The following is a 21,137-nucleotide window of genomic DNA, read 5'->3' on the forward strand; positions in this document are numbered from 1 at the left end:
CACCCAGGTCCCTCTGCACACTCCCCTCTCCCAATTTATCCCCATTCATATCACAGGTTGCCTTCCTGGTTTTGATTGCTCTCAAAGCAGGGAACCACACATCTTTGTTTAAATTCATTCCTTCATTCATTCCCGGGATGAGGGGGGTCACTTGCTGGGCCAGCATTTGTGGGTCATCCCTAATTGCCCTGAGGGTACAGTCATAGAGATGTACAGCATGGAAACAGACCCTTCGGTCCAACCAGTCCACGCCAACCAGATATCCCAACCCAATCTCGTCCCACCTGCCAGCACCTGGTCCATATCCCTCCAAACCCTTCCTATTCATATACCCATCCAAATGCCTCTGAAATGTTGTCATTGTACCAGCCTCTACCACTTCCTCTGGCAGCTCATTCCATACACGTACCACCCTCTGGGTGAAAAAGTTGCCCCTTAGGTCTCTTTTATATCTTTCCCCTCTCACCCTAAACCTATGCCCTCTAGTTCTGGACTCCCCCACCCCAGGGAAAAGACTTTGTCTATTTACCCTATCCATGCCCCTCATGATTTTATAAACCTCTATAAGGTCACCCCTCAGCCTCCGACGCTCCAGGGAAAACAGCCCCAGCCTGTTCAGCCTCTCCCTGTAGCTCAGATCCTCCAACCCTGGCAACATCCTTGGAAATCTTTTCTGAACCCTTTCAAGTTTCACAACATCTTTCCGATAGGAAGGAGACCAGAATTGTACGCAATATTCCAACAGTGGCCTCACCAATGTCCTGTACAGCTGCAACATGACCTCCCAACTCCTGTACTCAATACTCTGACCAATAAAGGAAAGCATACCAAACGCCTTCTTCACTATCCTATCTACCTGTGACTCCACTTTCAAGGAGCTATGAACCTGCACTCCAAGGTCTCTTTGTTCAGCAACAATCCCTAGGACCTTACCATTAAGTATCTAAGTCCTGCTAAGATTTGCTTTCCCAAAATGCAGCACCTCGCATTTATCTGAATTAAACTCCATCTGCCACTTCTCAGCCCATTGGCCCATCTGGTCCAGATCCTGTTGTAATCTGAGGTAACCCTCTTCGCTGTCCACTACACCTCCAATTTCGGTGTCATCTGCAAACTTACTAACTGTACCTCTTGTGCTCGCATCCAAATCATTTATGTAAATTACAAAAAGTAGAGGGCCCAGCACCGATCCTTGTGGCACTCCACTGGTCACAGCCCTCCAGTCTGAAAAACAACCCTCCACCCCCACCCTCTGTCTTCTTTTTTGAGCCAGTTTCTGTCTCCAAATGGCTAGTTCTCCCTGTATTCCATGAGATCTAACCTTGTCAGAGGTAGTTTCTTTCCTCAGAGAGTAGTAAGGGTATGGAATGCTTTGCCTGCAACGGTAATAGATTCGCCAACTTTAAGTTGTCATTGGACAAGCCTATGGACGTACATGGAATAGTGTAGGTTAGATGGGCTTCAGATTGGTATGACAGGTTGGCGCAACATCGAGGGCCGAAGGGCCTGTACTGCACTGTCATGTTCTATCATGTATATAGTCTTTTGAACTGTGGGAGGAAATCAGAACACACTGCTGAAGGCACACAGACAGTCACCTGAGACTGGAATCGAACCTGGGTCCCTGGCGCTGTGAGGCAGCATTGCTAACCACTGAGTCACCATGATTTTTTGTTTGGGACGATGAAGACGTTCCTCATCTCTGTCCGAAACGACCCTCTGCAATGGCGGAAATGGAACCCAGGTCCCCAGGACATTACCTGGGTCTCTGGGTGAGGTGTCCAATGATCGGACCAGCAAGACCATCGCTCCCCCGTCATCAGATGCACCATCCCACATCTGCCACAAACGCTCAACCTGACCCAATCACAAATGGCGGGCCCCAATATTAATCGTGTCGTAGTTTGTACTGATGGGACGTTTCCCCCTCCTTCCCCCCCCACCTCCACAGACTCAGGGTTTACCTCATGTAGAGCTGTTTGGTGACACTGATCCCGAAGACCCGGCCGTCGCTGCCCACCTCGATGTTCTGGAACTTTCCGAAGACGCGGGTCCAGCTGGTGCCGATGCAGGCGGTGGGCTTGACGTTGAGGCGGTGGTAGACATCTTTGGCCAGGGTCACCCCCCAGCAGCCCAGGGGCCCACAGGAGTAGTAGCGCATCCGACTGCCCACGCTGCTGAAGGGGATGGAGCGATTGGCGACAGCGTTCTCCACCTCTCGCTTATTGATGCAGAACGTGGCCCCAAACTGGTCCACACCGGCTACAAACTGGTCACCGCCGGCGTCGAGCTGCATCAATTCACCGTCTGGGGTGGGTTGGTGGGGGGGAATGGAGAGAGAGAGAGAGAGAGATAGAGATAACGGGGTCAGTGAACATCCAATTGTCTCCGCCCACACCCTCCCCCAGTCGCCCCGCCAAAACTCCCGGCAGGCTTCACTTCCAGGCCTGGCAGCCTAGGCCGAAGTTACCATGGCAACCCACTTTGGTCAACTCACCCTCTGGTTCCAGCATCTGTCCCCCTCTCCAACACCCCTCCCCCCCCCCCAACAACTCCATTCCCGCTCCCCTCATCCCCCCCATTCCCCCTCTCCAACACCCCTCTCCCGCCTCCAACTCCCTCCCCACTCCCCTCCCCCTCTCCATTCCCCCCCTCCAAATCCCTCTTCCCCCTCTCCTTTCACCCTTTCCCATCCCTCTCTCCAAACTCCCACCCCCAACTCCCCTCACGCTCTCCAACTTCACCCCCCACTCCTGCTCGCTCCCCTCCCCTCCCCTATCCACCCTCTTGCCGCACTCGCCTCACCCTCTCCATTCCCCCTCTCCAACACCCCCCTCCTCTGGCCTCCCTGCCCCTCACCAAACCCCCACCCTAACTCCCCTCACGCTCTCCATTCCCATCATCCTCTCCATTCCCCCCTCCAACCACCTGCCCCCACTCCTTCACCTTCCCAACAAACCCCAACTCCCTCCCTATATCCCTCCCCTCCACTCCCTCTCCAACCACCCACCCCCAACCACCTCACCCTCTCTAATTCCCTGCCCCACTCCCCCTCCCACCCTCCATTCCCTCTCTCCAAGCTCCCCCACTCCACTCACTCTCTCTAATACCCCCTTTCCTTCCTGCTCCCCACCCCCTCTCCAACCCCGCTCCCACTCCCCTCATTCTCTCCAATGACCGTCTACTGCCACACCCCCACCACTCCCCTTTCCCCTTTCCCCCCTCCCCTCACCCCTCTCACACACTCCCCTCTCCTGCACTCCCCTCTCCCCTCTCCACTCTCCCCACTCCCCTCTCCCCCACTCCCCTCTCCCCAATCCCTCACTCCCCTCTCCCCCCACTCCCCTCTCCTCTCCCCCCACTCCCCTCTCCCCCACTCCCCTCTCCCCAATCCCTCACTCCCCTCTCCCCCCCACTCCCCTCTCCTCTCCCCCCCACTCCCCTCTCCCCACTCCCCCACTCCCCTATCCCTCTCCCCACTCCCCTCTCCCCAATCCCTCACTCCCCTCTCCCCCCCACTCCCCTCTCCTCTCCCCCCACTCCCCTCTCCCCACTCCCCCACTCCCCTATCCCCTCTCCCCCACTCCCCTCTCCCCAATCCCTCACTCCCCTCTCCCCCCCACTCCCCTCTCCTCTCCCCCCCTCTCCCCTCTCCCACTCCCCCACTCCCCTCTCCCCACTCCCCTCTCGCCCTCTCCCCCACTCCCCCTCTCCCGTCTCCCCTCACCCCTCTACCCTCTCCTGTCTCCCCTCTCCCCTCTCCCCACTCCACTCTCCCCTCTCCCGTCTCCCCTCTCCCCTCTCCCCACTCCCCACTCCCCTCTCCCGTTCCCCTCTCCCCTCTCCTGACTCCCCTCTCCCCTCTCCACTCTCCCCTCTCCCCCACTCCCCTCTCCCCTCTCCCCTCTCCCGTCTCCCCTCTCCCGTCTCCCCACTCCCCTCTCCCTCTCCCTTGACCCCTCTCCCTCTCCCCACTCCCCTCTCCCACTCCCCTCTCCCCTCTCCCCACTCCCCTCTCCCCTCTCCCCACTCCCCCTCTCCCCTCTCCCTTGACCCTCTCCCCTCTCCCCACTCCCCTCTCCCCTCTCCCCCTCTCCCCACTCCCCCTCCCCTCTCCCTTGACCCCCTCTCCCCTCTCCCCACTCCCCTCTCCCCTCTCCCTCTCCCCCTCATCCATGCTGACCCAGATATCCCAACCCAATCTAGTCCCACCTGCCAGCACCCGGCCCATATCCCGACTCACTCTCCGCTCTCTCTCACTCTCTCTCCCCACTCCCCTCTCCCCTCTCCCCTCTCCCTTGTCCCCTCTCCCCTCTCCCCTCTCCCCTCTCCCTTGTCCCCTCACCCCTCTCCCCTCTCCCCTCTCCCCACTCCCCACTCCCCACTCCCCCCTCCCCACCCCCCACTCCCCACCCCCCCCACCCCACACCCCCCACCCCACCCCCACCCCCCACCCCACACCCCACACCCCCCACCCCACTCCCCTCACCCCACACCCCACCCCCTCACCCCTCACCCCTCACCCCCACCCCTCTCCCACTCCCCTCTCCCCACTCCTCACACCCACTCCCCACTCCCCTCTCCCCTCTCCCCTCCCCCCACTCCTCTCTCCCCCCCCCCACTCCCACACCCCACTCCCCTCTCCCCTCTCCCCTCTCCCCACTCCTCTCCCCACACCCCTCCCTTTCCCTCACCCCACTCCCCACTCCCCCACCCCCTCCCACTCCCCACTCCCACACCCCTCTCCCCACACCCCACACCCCTCTCCCCACTCCCCACTCCCCTCACCCCTCTCCCACTCCCCACTCCCACACCCCACACCCCCCCACTCCCCACTCCCCTCTCCCACTCCCCACTCCCCTCTCCCCTCTCCCCTCTCCCCTATCCCCACTCCCCACTCCCCACACCCCTCTCCCCTCTCCCACTCCCCTCTCCCCTCTCCCCTCTCCCCTCTCCCCACACCCCACTCCCCTCTCCCCTCTCCCCTCTCCCCTCTCCCCACTCCCCTCTCCCCTCTCCCTCTCCCCACTCCCCTCTCCCCTCTCCCCTCACCCACTCCCCTCTCCCTCTCCCTCTCCCCTCTCCCACTCCCCACTCCCCACTCCCCTCTCCCCTCTCCCACTCCCCTCTCCCCACTCCTCTCTCCCACTCCCCTCTCCCACTCCCCACTCCCCTCTCCCCTCTCCCCTCTCCCCTCTCCCCACTCCCCACTCCCACTCCCCTCTCCCCTCTCCCACTCCCCTCTCCCTCTCCCCTCTCCCCTCTCCCCTCTCCCACTCCCCTCTCCCCACTCCCCTCTCCCCTCTCCCCTCTCCCCACTCCCCTCTCCCTCTCCCCTCTCCCCACTCCCTCTCCCTCTCCCCTCTCCCCACTCCCCACTCCCCACTCCCCTCTCCCCTCTCCCACTCCCCTCTCCCCACTCCTCTCTCCCACTCCCCTCTCCCACTCCCCACTCCCCTCTCCCCACTCCACTCTCCCCTCTCCCACTCCCCTCTCCCCTCTCCCTCTCCCCTCTCCCCACTCCTCTCTCCCACTCCCCTCTCCCACTCCCCACTCCCCTCTCCCCTCTCCCCTCTCCCCTCTCCCCTCTCCCCACTCCCCACTCCCCACTCCCCACTCCCCTCTCCCCTCTCCCACTCCCCTCTCCCCTCTCCCCTCTCCCCTCTCCCCTCTCCCACTCCCCTCTCCCCACTCCTCTCTCCCACTCCCTCTCCCCTCTCCCACTCCCCTCTCCCACTCCCCACTCCCCTCTCCCCTCTGCCCACTCCCCTCTCCCCTCTCCCCTCCCCCCACTCCCCTCTCCCCTCTCCCACTCCCCTCTCCCCACTCCTCTCTCCACTCCCTCTCCCCTCTCCCACTCCCCTCTCCCCACTCCTCTCTCCCACTCCCCTCTCCCTCTCCCACTCCCCTCTCCCCTCTCCCACTCCCCACTCCCCCTCTCCCTCTCCCCACTCCCCTCTCCCCTCTCCCCTCTCCCTTCTCCCTCTCCCCTCTCCCGTTCTCTCCCTCCTGATCTCTGCGATGGAAGCCGCCCCTGGATATCTTCCTTCTCAGCCTCCCCTCTCCATCACGGCCCTCACCCACATCTCCACCCTCTCACTGCCCCTTCCCTCTCTCCCATTTCTCCTCCCCTCTCCTCCTCCTCTTTCCCTCACATCTCCCCTCTCCTCTCTTCCTCTTTCTTTGCCTTGACCCCTCACCCCATCCCTCTCTCCCCTCTCCTCCTCCCTATTTCCCTCACACCATCCTCCTCCCCTCCCCATCTCTCCTTGCCTTCGGCCCCTCCCAACCCCTCCCCCGCTCCTTCCCCCTTCCCTCGCACCACCCCCTTCCCTCATCTAACCACCTCCCCATCCCCTTCCCCTCTCCCTTCACCCTTCCCCTCGCTTCCTCCCCCTGTCTCCTTTTCCCCTTCCCTTCCCCCCCTCACACCTCCTCCCTCTCCCCTCCCTCTCTCGCTCTCCCCGTCTCACCCAGCCCCACACCCCCTTCCCTTCTGCCCTCTCCACTGTCCCCTCCCCACTGTCCCAGTCCCCTCTCCCTCTTCCCACCTCCGTCTCCCATCCCCACCCTCCTCCTCGATCCGTTTCCCCAGTCCCCCCTCTCTCCCCATTGCTCCAGTCCCTCCCCTTCTGGGATTTTGCTGTGCACACCTTTCCCGCCTTCACACTTCCCACACTTCAAACGGGAACTGTGAGGAGCTTGTAAGTGGCGCTAGTGCAATGCAATTTCCTCAGAGAGCTGTTGTTGCACTCCTGACTTACTGAAAATGGAAATCCAGGATCCTCCAACAAACCGGAAGATTTTTTTGTAGGGGTCAACCCCCCAGATTCCCGCTGGACCCACAGTGACGTGTCGGAAGGATCCGGGGACCTTCACCCAGGAATCTCCGATCCTGGTGTAAACGGATCCCGTCGTGTTCACTCCGAAAACCATTCCAATTCCTGCATCAATTTGCTTCAGTGTTCCCCCAATGTCGGAACATCTCGGAGCTGCAAACAGAAAACACAACGTGCTGAACGTGGAAAACCCAAGTCCTCAACTCAACTCATATCCCAGGCCTCACTCACACTCATCCTCCACCTGACTGCCTCACTCCCTCTCTCATTCCCTCTCTCTCTCTCTCACTCTATCCAACTCTCTCACTCTCTCCATCTCTCTCACCCTCTCACTCTTTTCATCTCACTATCTCCATCTCACTCTCTCCCTCTCTCTCTCTCCATCTCTCTCTCTCCATCTTTCTCTCTACATGTTTCTCTCTCCCTCTTCATCGTTCTTTCCACCTCCCTCCCTCTCCCTCTCACTCTCTCCATCTCTCTCTCTCTCTCTCACTCTCCATCTCACTCTCTCCCTCTCACTCTCTCCATCTCTCTCTCTCTCTCACACACACACATTCTCTTCATCTCACTCTCTCCATCTCTCTCTCTCTCACTCTCCATCTCACTCTCTCCCTCTCACTCTCTCCATCTCTCTCCCTCTTCATCTCTCTCTTTCCGTAACTGTCCCTCACTATCCTTCACTGTCCCTCACCATCCTTCACCGTCCCTCACCATCCTTCACCGTCCCTAACCATCCTTCACCGTCCCACACCATCCTTCACCGTCCCTCACCATCCTTCACCGTCCCTCACCATCCTTCACCGTCCCTCACCATCCTTCACCCTCCCTCACCATCCTCGTCCCTCACCATCCTTCACCGTCCCTCACCATCCTTCACCCTCCCTCACCATCCTTCACCCTCCCTCACCATCCTTCACCCTCCCTCACCATCCTTCACCGTCCCTCACCATCCTTCACCCTCCCTCACCATCCTTCACCGTCCCTCACCATCCTTCACCGTCCCTCACCATCCTTCACCGTCCCTCACCATCCTTCACCCTCCCTCACCATCCTTCACCGTCCCTCACCATCCTTCACTGTCCCTCACCGTCCTTCACCGTCCCTCACCATCCTTCACTGTCCCTCACCATCCTTCACCCTCTCTCACCATCCTTCACCCTCCCTCACCATCCTTCACCGTCCCTCACCATCCTTCACCCTCCCTCACCATCCTTCACTGTCCCTCACCATCCTTCACCGTCCCTCACCATCCTTCACTGTCCCTCACCATCCTTCACCCTCCCTCACCATCTTTCACCGTCCCTCACCATCCTTCACCCTCCCTCACCATCCTTCACCGTCTCTCACCATCCTTCACACTCCCTCACCATCCTTCACTGTCCCTCACCATCCTTCACCCTCCCTCACCATCCTTCACTGTCCCTCACCATCCTTCACCCTCCCTCACCATCCTTCACTGTCCCTCACCATCCTTCACCGTCCCTCACCATCCTTCACTGTCCCTGACCATCCTTCACCGTCCCTCACCATCCTTCACCCTCTCTCACCATCCTTCACCGTCCCTCACCATCCTTCACCGTCCCTCACCATCCTTCACCGTCCCTCACCATCCTTCACCCTCCCTCACCATCCTTCACCGTCCCTCACCATCCTTCACCGTCCCTCACCATCCTTCACCGTCCCTCACCAGCCTTCACCGTCCCTCACCCCTCACCATCCTTCACCGTCCCTCACCATCCTTCACCGTCCCTCACCATCCTTCACCGTCTCTCACCATCCTTCACCGTCCCTCACCATCCTTCACCGTCCCTCACCATCCTTCACTGTCCCTCACCATCCTTCACTGTCTCTCACCATCCTTCACCGTCTCTCACCATCCTTCACCGTCCCTCACCATCCTTCACCGTCCCTCACCATCCTTCACTGTCCCTCACCATCCTTCACCGTCTCTCACCATCCTTCACCCTCTCTCACCATCCTTCACCGTCCCTCACCATCCTTCACCGTCCCTCACCATCCTTCACTGTCCCTCACCATCCTTCACCGTCCCTCACCATCCTTCACCATCTCTCACCATCCTTCACCGTCTCTCACCATCCTTCACCGTCCCTCACCATCCTTCACCGTCCCTCACCATCCTTCACCGTCTCTCACCATCCTTCACCCTCCCTCACCATACTTCACCCACCCTCACCATCCTTCACCATCTCTCACCATCCTTCACCGTCTCTCACCATCCTTCACTGTCCCTCACCATCCTTCACTGTCCCTCACCGTCCTTCACCGTCCCTCACCATCCTTCACCGTCTCTCACCATCCTTCACACTCCCTCACCATCCTTCACCCTCCCTCACCATCCTTCACCATCTCTCACCATCCTTCACCGTCTCTCACCATCCTTCACTGTCCCTCACCATCCTTCACTGTCCCTCACCATCCTTCACCCTCCCTCACCATCCTTCACCGTCCCTCACCATCCTTCACCCTCCCTCACCATCCTTCACTGTCCCTCACCGTCCTTCACCATCCCTCACCATCCTTCACTGTCCCTCACCATCCTTCACCTTCTCTCACCATCCTTCACCGTCCCTCACCATCCTTCACCGTCTCTCACCATCCTTCACTGTCTCTCACCATCCTTCACCGTCCCTCACCATCCTTCACCCTCCCTCACCATCCTTCACCGTCCCTCACCATCCTTCACCCTCCCTCACCATCCTTCACCCTCCCTCACCATCCTTCACCCTCCCTCACCATCCTTCACCGTCCCTCACCATCCTTCACCGTCCCTCACCATTCTTCACCCTCCCTCACCATCCTTCACCGTCCCTCACCATCCTTCACCGTCCCTCACCATCCTTCACCGTCCCTCACCATCCTTCACCCTCCCTCACCATCCTTCACCGTCCCTCACCATCCTTCACTGTCCCTCACCGTCCCTCACCATCCTTCACCTTCTCTCACCATCCTTCACCGTCCCTCACCATCCTTCACCGTCCCTCACCATCCTTCACCCTCCCTCACCATCCTTCACCCTCCCTCACCATCCTTCACCCTCCCTCACCATCCTTCACCGTCCCTCACCATCCTTCACCCTCCCTCACCATCCTTCACCGTCTCTCACCATCCTTCACTGTCCCTCACCATCCTTCACCGTCTCTCACCATCCTTCACCCTCCCTCACCATCCTTCACCCTCCCTCACCATCCTTCACTGTCCCTCACCATCCTTCACCGTCCCTCACCATCTTTCACCGTCCTTCACCATCCTTCACCGTCCCTCACCATCCTTCACCGTCCTTCACCATCCTTCACCGTCCCTCACCATCCTTCACCCTCCCTCGCCATCCTTCACCGTCCCTCACCATCCTTCACCGTCCCTCACCATCCTTCACCGTCCCTCACCATCCTTCACCGTCCTTCACCATCCTTCACCGTCCCTCACCATCCTTCACCGTCCCTCACCATCCTTCACCGTCCCTCACCATCCTTCACCGTCCTTCACCATCCTTCACCGTCCCTCACCATCCTTCACCGTCCCTCACCATCCTTCACCGTCCTTCACCATCCCTCACCGTCCCTTACCATCCTTCACCGTCCCTCACCATCCTTCACCCTCTCTCACCATCCTTCACCGTCTCTCACCATCCTTCACCCTCCCTCACCATCCTTCACCGTCCCTCACCATCCTTCACTGTCCCTCACCATCCTTCACCGTCCCTCACCATCCTTCACCGTCTCTCACCATCCTTCACCGTCTCTCACCATCCTTCACCCTCCCTCACCATCCTTCACCGTCCCACACCATCCTTCACCGTCCCTCACCATCCTTCACCGTCCTTCACCATCCTTCACCGTCCCTCACCATCCTTCACCGTCTCTCACCATCCTTCACCGTCTCTCACCATCCTTCACCGTCCCTCACCATCCTTCACCGTCTCTCACCATCCTTCACCCTCTCTCACCATCCTTCACCGTCCCACACCATCCTTCACCGTCTCTCACCATCCTTCACCGTCCCTCACCATCCTTCACCGTCCCTCACCATCCTTCACCCTCTTTCACCATCCTTCACCGTCCCTCACCATCCTTCACCGTCTCTCACCATCCTTCACCCTCTCTCACCATCCTTCACCGTCCCTCACCATCCTTCACCCTCTCTCACCATCCTTCACCGTCCCTCACCATCCTTCACTGTCCCTCACCATCCTTCACCGTCCCTCACCATCCTTCACCGTCCCTCACCATCCTTCACCCTCCCTCACCATCCTTCACCCTCCCTCACCATCCTTCACTGTCCCACACCATCCTTCACCGTCCCTCACCATCCTTCACCGTCCCTCACCATCCTTCACCGTCCCTCACCATCCTTCACTGTCTCTCACCGTCCTTCACCCTCCCTCACCATCCTTCACCATCCCTCACCATCCTTTACCGTCCCTCACCATCCTTCACCGTCCTTCACCATCCTTCACCGTCTCTCACCATCCTTCACTGTCCCTCACCATCCTTCACCCTCCCTCACCATCCTTCACCCTCCCTCACCATCCTTCACCGTCCCTCACCATCCTTCACCGTCCCTCACCATCCTTCACCCTCCCTCACCATCCCTCACTGTCCCTCACCGTCCTTCACCGTCCCTCACCGTCCTTCACCGTCCCTCACCATCCTTCACCCTCCCTCACCATCCTTCACCGTCCCTCACCATCCTTCACCGTCCCTCACCATCCTTCACTGTCCCTCACCATCCTTCACCCTCTCTCACCATCCTTCACCCTCTCTCACCATCCTTCACCGTCCTTTACCGTCTCTCACCGTCCCACACCATCTCTCGCTGTCTCTCACCGTTCCTGCCTCAGTCTCTCTCTTCTTTCACTTTCCCAGTCTCTCTATCTTGCCTGTCTCCCTCTCTCCTCTCCTTTTGTCTCTCTATCTGCTTTTACATCTTTGTCTCCCTCTCAGACTCTGTCTCTTTCTCTCTTGCCACTCTCCCTCCCTCCGTGTCTCTGTCTCACCCTCTGCGTTTCTCTCACTCTCTCTCCCTCAGGCATTCCCTCTGCCTTTCTTTCCCTCGCTCTCTCTCGTTCGAACAATCTCCCTCCCCATGTCTCTCTCTCCCTCTCTCCATCTCTCACTCACGGTCTATCTCTCACAATCCCTCTCAAGTCGCTCTCATCAGAATAGAGAAGGCGACAACTGCTTTGGTAGCAGGTCTGGGGACACAGGGGAGACGGGATGAGGTGGAAAAACAGGAGCAATTTCAGGAAAGGCCAGACAAGCGGCTAGGGAATGCTGCTGCGACCGGGAGAGAGACACTGGAATCCAGGAGGGGAGTCACTTTGGGAAGCGGATTAGCAGCAGAGTAGGGCAGCAAGGAATTCTGGGAGATTAAGACTGGCCGCAAATGTCCGATATTATCCACTTACCCAAACCGAGGGCAAAGTGAGGCAAGAAAATGATCAAGAGAAGTTTCATCCCCCGTCTCTCCCCTTCAGTCTCTCCGCGATTCATGAAGTCGGCTGAATTAGTGACCTACCCAGAGAAAAACACAATGATTAGGAAGAACAGCCTTCAACAGTGCCGCACTCCCTCAGCACTGACCCTCCGACAGTGCGGCACTCCCTCAGCACTGACCCTCCGACAGTGCGGCACTCCCTCAGCACTGACCCTCCGACAGTGCGGCCCTCCCTCAGCACTGACCCTCTGACAGTGCGGCACTCGCTCAGCACTGACCCTCCGACAGTGCGGCACTCCCTCAGCACTGACCCTCCGACAGTGCGGCACTCCCTCAGCACTGACCCTCCGACAGTGCGGCACTCCCTCAGCACTGACCCTCCGACAGTGCGGCACTCCCTCAGCACTGACCCTCCGACAGTGCCCACTCCCTCAGCACTGACCCTCTGACAGTGCGGCACTCCCTCAGCACTGACCCCCCGACAGTGCAGCACTCCCTCAGCACTGACCCTCCGACAGTGCGGCACTCCCTCAGCACTGACCCTCTGACAGTGCAGCACTCCCTCAGCACTGACCCTCCGACAGTGCGGCACTCCCTCAGCACTGACCCTCCCACAGTACGGCGCTCCCTCAGCACTGACCCTCTGACAGTGCGGCACTCCCTCAGCACTGACCCTCTGACAGTGCAGCACTCCCTCAGCACTGACCCCCCGACAGTGCAGCACTCCCTCAGCACTGACCCCCCGACAGTGCAGCACTCCCTCAGCACTGACCCTCTGACAGTGCGGCACCCCCTCAGCACTGACCCTCCGACAGTGCGGCACTCCCTCAGCACTGACCCTCCGACAGTGCGGCGCTCCCTCAGCACTGACCCTCCGACAGTGCGGCACTCCCTCAGCACTGACCCTTCGACAGTGCGGCACCCCCCTCAGCACTGACCCTCCGACAGTGCCCACTCCCTCAGCACTGACCCCCCGACAGTGCAGCACTCCCTCAGCACTGACCCCCCGACAGTGCAGCACTCCCTCAGCACTGACCCCCCGACACTGCAGCACTCCCTCAGCACTGACCCTCTGACAGTGCGGCACCCCCTCAGCACTGACCCTCCGACAGTGCGGCACTCCCTCAGCACTGACCCTTCGACAGTGCGGCACCCCCTCAGCACTGACCCTCCGACAGTGCGGCACCCCCTCAGCACTGACCCTCCGACAGTGCGGCACTCCCTCAGCACTGACCCTCCGACAGTGCGGCACTCCCTCAGCACTGACCCTCCGACAGTGCGGCACTCCCTCAGCACTGACCCTCCGACAGTGCCCACTCCCTCAGTGCTGACCCTCCGACAGTGCGGCACTCCCTCAGCACTGACCCTCCGACAGTGCGGCACTCCCTCAGTGCTGACCCTCCGACAGTGCGGCGCTCCCTCAGTGCTGACCCTCCGACAGTGCGGCGCTCCCTCAGTGCTGATCCTCCGACAGTGCGGCACTCCCTCAGCACTGACCCTCCGACAGTGCGGCGCTCCCTCAGCACTGACCCTCCAAAAGTGCAGTACTCCCTCAGCACTGACCCTCCGACAGTGCGGCACTCCCTCAGCACTGACCCTCCGACAGTGCGGCACTCCCTCAGCACTGACCCTCCGACAGTGCGGCACTCCCTCAGCACTGATCCTCCGACAGTGCGGCACTCCCTCAGCACTGACCCTCCGACAGTGCGGCACTCCCTCAGCACTGACCCTCTGACAGTGCGGCACTCCCTCAGCACTGACCCTCCGACAGTGCGGCACTCCCTCAGCACTGACCTTCTGACAGTGCCCACTCCCTCAGCACTGACCCTCTGACAGTGCCCACTCCCTCAGCACTGACCCTCTGACAGTGCCCACTCCCTCAGCACTGACCCTCTGACAGTGCCCACTCCCTCAGAACTGACCCTCCGACAGTGCGGCACTCCCTCAGCACTGACCCTCCGACAGTGCGGCATTCCCTCAGCACTGACCCTCTGACAGTGCCCACTCCCTCAGCACTGACCCTCCAACAGTGCGGCACTCCCTCAGCACTGACCCTCCGACAGTGCGGCGCTCCCTCAGCACTGACCCTCCGACAGTGCAGCACTGCCTCAGCACTGACCCTCTAACAGTGCCCACTCCCTCAGCACTGACCCTCCGACAGTGCGGCACTCCCTCAGCACTGACCCTCCGACAGTGCGGCGCTCCCTCAGCACTGACCCTCCGACAGTGCAGCACTGCCTCAGCACTGACCCTCTAACAGTGCCCACTCCCTCAGCACTGACCCTCCGACAGTGCGGCGCTCCCTCTGCACTGACCCTCCGACAGTGCCCACTCCCTCAGCACTGACCCTCCGACAGTGCAGCACTCCCTCAGCACTGACCCTCCGACAGTGCGGTACTCCCTCAGCACTGACCCTCTGACAGTGCAGCACTCCCTCAGCACTGACCCTCCGACAGTGCCCACTCCCTCAGCACTGACCCTCTGACAGTGCCCACTCCCTCAGCACTGACCCTCTGGCAGTGCCCACTCCCTCAGCAGTGACAGTAATTGACTGGGAAACGTCATTTGACAATTGTGTCTGACAGTATCACTTGAGACATAGAGAATTATAATCTTACAGCACGGAACATGGAACATTCCAGTGCAGTCCAGGCCCTTCACCCCTCGATGTTGCACTGTCCTGTGAAATCATTTCGGAAGCCCATCTAACCTATACCATTCCATTCTCATCCATATGTTTATCCAATGACCATTTAAATGCCCTTAATGTCGGTGAGTCTACTCCTGTTGCAGGCAGCGCATTCCATACCCCTACTACTCCCTGAGTAAAGAACCTCCCTCTGACATCTGTCCTATATCCATCACCCCCTCAATTTAAAGCCATGTCCCCTCGTGCTAGCCATCACCATCCTGAGGAAAAAGCCTCTCCCTGTCCATCCGATCTAACCCTCTGATTATCTTATATGTCTCAATTAAGTCACCCCTCAACCATTTTCTCTTTAACGAAAACAGCCTCAAGTCCCTCAGCCTTTCCTTGTAAGACCTTCCCCCCATACCAGGCAGTATCCTGGTAAATCTCCTCTGAACCCTTTCCAAAGCTTCCACATCCTTCCTATAATGCGGTGACCAGAACTATACACAATACTCCAAGTGCGGCCGCACCAGAGTTTTGTACATGGCCTCATGGCTCCGGAACTCAATCCCTCTCTCAATAAAAACCAACACACTGTATGCCTTCTTAACAGCCTTATCACCCTGGGTGGGAACCTTCAAGGACCTTCTATGTACCTGGACACCGAGATCTCTCTGCTCATCTACACTACCAAGAATCTTCCCATTAGCCCAGTACTCTGCATTCCTGTTTCTCCTTCCAAAGTGAATCACCTCACACTTTTCCATATTAAACTCCATTTGCCACCTCTCAGCCCAGCTCTGCAGCTTATCCATGTCCCTCTGTAACCTTTGGCACTATCCAAACTCCACTGACCTTCGTGTCGTCTGTAAATTTACCAACCCATCCTTCTACACCCTCATCCAGATCATTTATTAAAATGACAAACAGCAGTGGCTCCAAAACAGATCCTTGCGGTACCCCACTAGTAACTGAGCTCCAAGATGAACATTTCCCATCAACCACCACCCTCTGTCTTCTTTCAGCTAGCCAATTTCTGATCCAAACCACTAAATCACCCTCAATCCCATACCTCTGTATTTTGTGCAATAGCCTACCATGTGGAACCTTATCAAACACCTTACTGAAATCCATATACACCACATCAACTGCTTTACCCTCATCTACCTGTTTGGTCACCTTCTCAAAGAACTCAGTAAGGTTTGTGAGACACGACCTACCCTTCACAAAACCGTGTTGACTATCCCTAATCAACTTATTCCTCTCTTGATGATTATAAATCCTATCTCTTATAACCTTTTCCAATACCTTACCCACAACCGAAGTAAAGCTCACTGGTCTGTAATTACCAGGGTTGGCTCGACTCCCCTTCTTGAACAAGGGAACAACATTTGCTGTCCTCCAGCCTTCTGGTACTATTCCTGTAGACAATAATGACATAAAGATCAAAGCCAAAAGCTTGGCAATCTCCTCCCTGACTTCCCAGAGAATTCTCGGATAAATCCCATCTGGCCCAGGGGACTTATCTATTTTCACCCTTACAGAATTGCTAACACCTCCTCCCTGTGAACCTCAATCCTGTCCAGTCTAGTAACCTGTATCTCAGTATTTTATCGACAACATTGTCTTTTTCCAGTATGAATATTCTTTTAGCGTTTCCCCTATCGCCTCAGACTCCACACTCAACTTCCCACGACAGTCCTTGACTGGCCCTAATCTTTCCCTAGTCATTCTTTTATTCCTGATGTACCTACAGAAAGCATCAGGGTTTACCTTGATCCTATCCACCAAAGATTTCTCATGTCCCCTCCTGGCTCTTCTTAGCTCTCTCTTTAGATCTTTCCTGGCTAACCTGTAACTCTCAAGCGCCCTAACTGAGCCATCACATCTCACCTTAACATTAGCCTCCTTCTTCCTTTGACAAGAAACTCAACTTCCTTACTAGATACAGTTCCCTCACTTAACCACTTCCTCCCTGCCTGACAATATCAAAAACCTGCAGTCGCTGTTCCTTAAATAAGCTCCACATTTCAATCGTGCCCATCCCTTGAGTTTCCTTCCCCATCCTTTGCATCCTAAATCTTGCCGAATCGCATCGTAATTTCCTTTCCCGCAGTTATAACTCTTGCCTTGCGGTATGTACCTATCCCTTTCCATCGTTAAAATAAACATAACCGAATTGTAGTCACAATCACCAAAGTGCTCACCTACCTCCAAATCTAACACCTGGCTGGGTCCATAACCCAGTACCAAATCCAATGTGGCCTTGCCTCTTATTGGTCTGTCTACATACTGTGTCAGGAAACCATCCTGCACACATTGGACAAAAACTGACCCATCGATAATACTCAAACTATAGCATTTCCAGTCAATATCCGTAAAGTTAAAGTTCCCCATAACAACTGCCCTGTTACTCTCACTCTTATCGAGAATCATCTTTGCTGTCCTTTCCTCGACATCTCTGGAACTATTCAGAGGCCTATAGAAAACTCCCAACAGGGTGACCTCTCCTTTCCTGTTTCTAACCTCAGACCGTACTACCTCAGTAGACAAGTCCTCATCAAACATCCTTTCCACCCAAATGGAGACAGAACTTCTCTGTGCTGACCAAACTGTCCATCCACGTTGACCCCATTTCCCTGCACTCGGCCTACATCCTTTCCGATCCGAATGCCTTTTAACTGTTGTTAATGGACCTACCCAACCACTTCCTCTGGCAGCTCATTCCATATGCGCGCCACCCTCTGTGTAAAAAGGTTGCCCCTCAGGTTCCCTTTTATTCTTTCTCCTCTAAGCTGAAACTGATGTCCTCTAGTCCTCGATTCCCCAACCCTGAGGAAAAGACTGAATGCGTTCACCCTATCCATGTCTCTCATGATCTTACTCACTGCTAGATCCCCCCCCACCCCAACCAGCTCTCCTACGCTTTAAAGAAATAAGTCCAATCTTGTCCAACCTCTCTCCCTATAACTCAGACCCTTGAGTCCCAACGACATCCTTGATAATTTCCTCTTTCCAGTTTACTAACATCCTTCCTGTAGCAAGGTGACCAAAACTGAACACAATACTCCAAGTGCAGTTCAATAATTTGGAATTAATTACTGTAATGAAGGAATGTTTTCTGGTAGACTGTACCTTGCCGTTTCTTTGGAGAGTGTGTTTTGGAGTGAGTTTTCAGTAGAAACATTGAAATCAGGGACAAGAGTAGACCAGTCTGCCCAACTATTGTTCTCCATCCCTCAGTAAGATCATGCCTGGCTAATTACTCCATGGTTATACTTATTCCCCAGTACCCTTTCCAGTTCAAACTATCATCCTCCAGGTAGCATCTGAGGAGCAGGAGAATCGACATTTCGGGCCTAAGCCCTTCATTATGCCTGAGACGTCCATTCTCCCGCTCCTCGGATGCTGCCTGACCTGCTGTGCTTTTCCAGCGCCGCTCTCTCGACTCTGATCCCCAGCCTCTGCAGTCCTCACTTTCACCTGTTACTCTTCGAAATGTCAGTGGTTACAAACCCTGGTGTTGGTCTGGCTACCCATCTCAAAATGGCAACCCATCTCAAAATGGCAACCCATCTCAAAATGGCTACCCATCTCAAAATGGCAACCCATTTCAAAATGGCAACCCATCTCAAAATGGCAAACCATTTCAAAATGGCAACCCATCTCAAAATGGCAACCCATTTCAAAATGGCTACCCATCTCAAAATGGCAACCCATTTCAAAATGGCAACCCATCTCAAACTGGCAACCCATCTCAAACTGGCAACCCATTTCAAAATGGCAACCCATCTCAAAATGGCAACCCATCTCAAAATGGCAAACCATTTCAAAATGGCAACCCATTTCAAAATGGCAACCCATCTCAAAATGGCAAACCATTTCAAAATGGCAACCCATCTCAAACTGGCAACCCATCTCAAAAGGACAACCCATCTCAAAAGGACAACCCATCTCAAACTTGCCTCAATCACATTGATGTCCTTCTCTCAGGACAGTGAGTAAATGTCACTCCAGATGCAGTTTCACCAGTGCCCTTATGAACTGACGCATCACCTCCCTATTCCTGTTCCCCTCACAATAAACCGTTCAATTCTATAAGCTTTCCTAATCACTTGTGTTACCTGCACCATAACCTTCTGTGACTCATGTACCATGTCACCCAGATCTCTCTGTGTCTCAGAGCTCTGCAATCCCTCAGGGAATGATCTCCCTTTCTTATTCTTCCTGCCAAAATGGACAATTTCACATTTTCCCCCATGTTACTCCATTCACCATCCCTTTGCCCACTTGCCTAACCTATCTCTACCCCTTTGTTATCCTCCTGGATCTGCTTCTGTTTGCCATATTTAAAATTCATTTTAAAAAAAAATTCATTCACAGGATGAGGACGTCTCTGGCTAGGCCCAGCATTTATTGCCCATCCCTAATTACCCAGAAGGCAGTTAAACATCAACCACATTGCTGTGGGTCTGGAGTCACATGTAGGCCAGACCAGGTAAGGATAGCAGTTTCCTTCCTTAAAGGACTTTAGTGAACCAGAGGGGCTTTTCCAACAATCAACAGTGGCTTCATGGTCATCATTGGACCCTTAATTCCACATGTTTATTGAATTCAATTATTTAGTTATTGGTCAGAGTATTGAGTATAGGAGTTGGGAGGTCACATTGCGGCTGTACAGGACATTGGTTAAGCCACTGTTGGAATATTGCGTGCAATTCTGTTCTCCTTCCTATCGGAAAGATGTTGTGAAACTTGAAAGGGTTCAGAAAAGATTTACAAGGATGTTGCCAGGGTTGGAGGATCTGAGCTACAGGGAGAGGCTGAACAGGCCGGGGCTGTTTTCCCTGGAGCGTCAGAGGCTGAGGGGTGACCTTATAGAGGTTTATAAAATCATGAGGGCCATAGATAGGATAAATAGATAAAGTCTTTTCCCTGGGGTGGGGGAGTCCAGAACTAGAGGGGCATAGGTTTAGGGTGAGAGGGGAAAGATATAAAAGAGACCTAAGAGACAACTTTTTCACTCAGAGGGTGGTACGTGTATGGAATGAGCTGCCAGAGGAAGTGGTGGAGGCTGGTACAATTACAACATTTAAGAGGCATTTGGATGGGTATATGAATAGGAAGGGTTTGGAGGGATATGGGCTGGGTGCTGGCAGGTGGGACTAGATTGGGTTGGGATATCTGGCTCGGCATGGACGGGTTGGACCGAAGGGTCTGTTTCCGTGCTGTCCATCTCTATGACTCTAAACGATTTTGTTGAGAATAAAGAAGGTGTGGTTAGTGAGTTTGTGGATGACACCAGGATTGGTGATACAGTGGGTAGTGAAGAAAGTTATCTCCATAGGGATCAGATGGGCCAATGGGCTGAGGAGTGGCAGATGGAGTTTAATTTGGATACATATGAAGGATTGCATTTTTAGTAAAAGAAACGGGGGCGAGATTTACACAATTAATGGTAGAACCTTAGGTAGCGTTGTAGAACAGAGGAAACTAGGCATTCAGGTACATAAACCTTTGATGTTTTCATCACATATAGACAGGATGGTTCAGAAGGGGTTTAACACACTTCCCTTCATTGCTCAGCCCTTTGAGTGTAGGAGTTGGCGACGTCAAGTTGAGGTTGTACAGGACATTGGTGAGGCCTCATCTGGAATACTGTGTCCAGTTCCGGTCACCCTGTTATAGGAAGGATATTATTAAACTGGAGAGGGTTCCGAAGGGATTTACCGGGATGTTAACAGGTATGGAGGGTTTGAGTTATAAGGAAAGACTGGGGCTGTTTTCCCTGGAGCGTCGGAGGCTGAAGGGTGACCTTATAGAGGTTTATAAAATCCTGAGGGGTATAGACAAGGTGAATGGCTGGTGTCTTTTCCCTAGGGTGGGGGATTTAAAGACAGGGAACATATCTTTAAGGTGAGAGGGGAAAGGTTTAAAAAGGATATTAGGGGCAATTTTTTTTACACACAGTGTGGTTCATGTGGGGAATGGCCTTCCTGAGGAAGTGGGGGGTGTGGGGACAGTTACAACGTTTAAAGGTCATGTGGATAAGGACATGGACAGGAAAGGGTTGGAGGGAGATGAGGCAGGAGCAGGCAGGTGTGGGATTAGTTTAGTTTGGGATTAGGGCCGGCATGGACTGGTTGGGCCGAAGGGTCTGTTTCCGTGCTGTCGGACTTCTCCCATCCCCCTCCCAATTTCCTCCCCTACCG

The 21,137-nt window shown here is 55.7% G+C and overlaps 1 protein-coding gene across 2 annotated transcripts in view; it reads right to left on the reverse strand.

Annotated features, from left to right (window-relative positions):
* Window positions 1-21,137, reverse strand: part of LOC140458866 (fish-egg lectin-like) — a 33,737-nt gene that overhangs the window by 6,272 nt on the left and 6,328 nt on the right. Inside the window, exons 1-4 of one of the 2 annotated variants that reach the window (XM_072553565.1) lie at window positions 16,275-16,347; window positions 12,265-12,370; window positions 6,765-6,992; window positions 1,965-2,307 (exon numbers count right to left, since the gene is read on the reverse strand). In XM_072553565.1, the coding sequence (XP_072409666.1) occupies window positions 1,965-2,307; window positions 6,765-6,992; window positions 12,265-12,370; window positions 16,275-16,316 (719 nt within the window). In that variant the 5' untranslated portion in view covers window positions 16,317-16,347. Of the gene's footprint in view, window positions 1-1,964; window positions 2,308-6,764; window positions 6,993-12,264; window positions 12,371-16,274; window positions 16,348-21,137 lie in introns of those variants that run through there. The other variant, XM_072553566.1, reaches the window with a different exon arrangement.

Source organism: Chiloscyllium punctatum, chromosome 34 (assembly GCF_047496795.1).
Source record: "Chiloscyllium punctatum isolate Juve2018m chromosome 34, sChiPun1.3, whole genome shotgun sequence".
Lineage (NCBI taxonomy): Eukaryota > Metazoa > Chordata > Chondrichthyes > Orectolobiformes > Hemiscylliidae > Chiloscyllium > Chiloscyllium punctatum.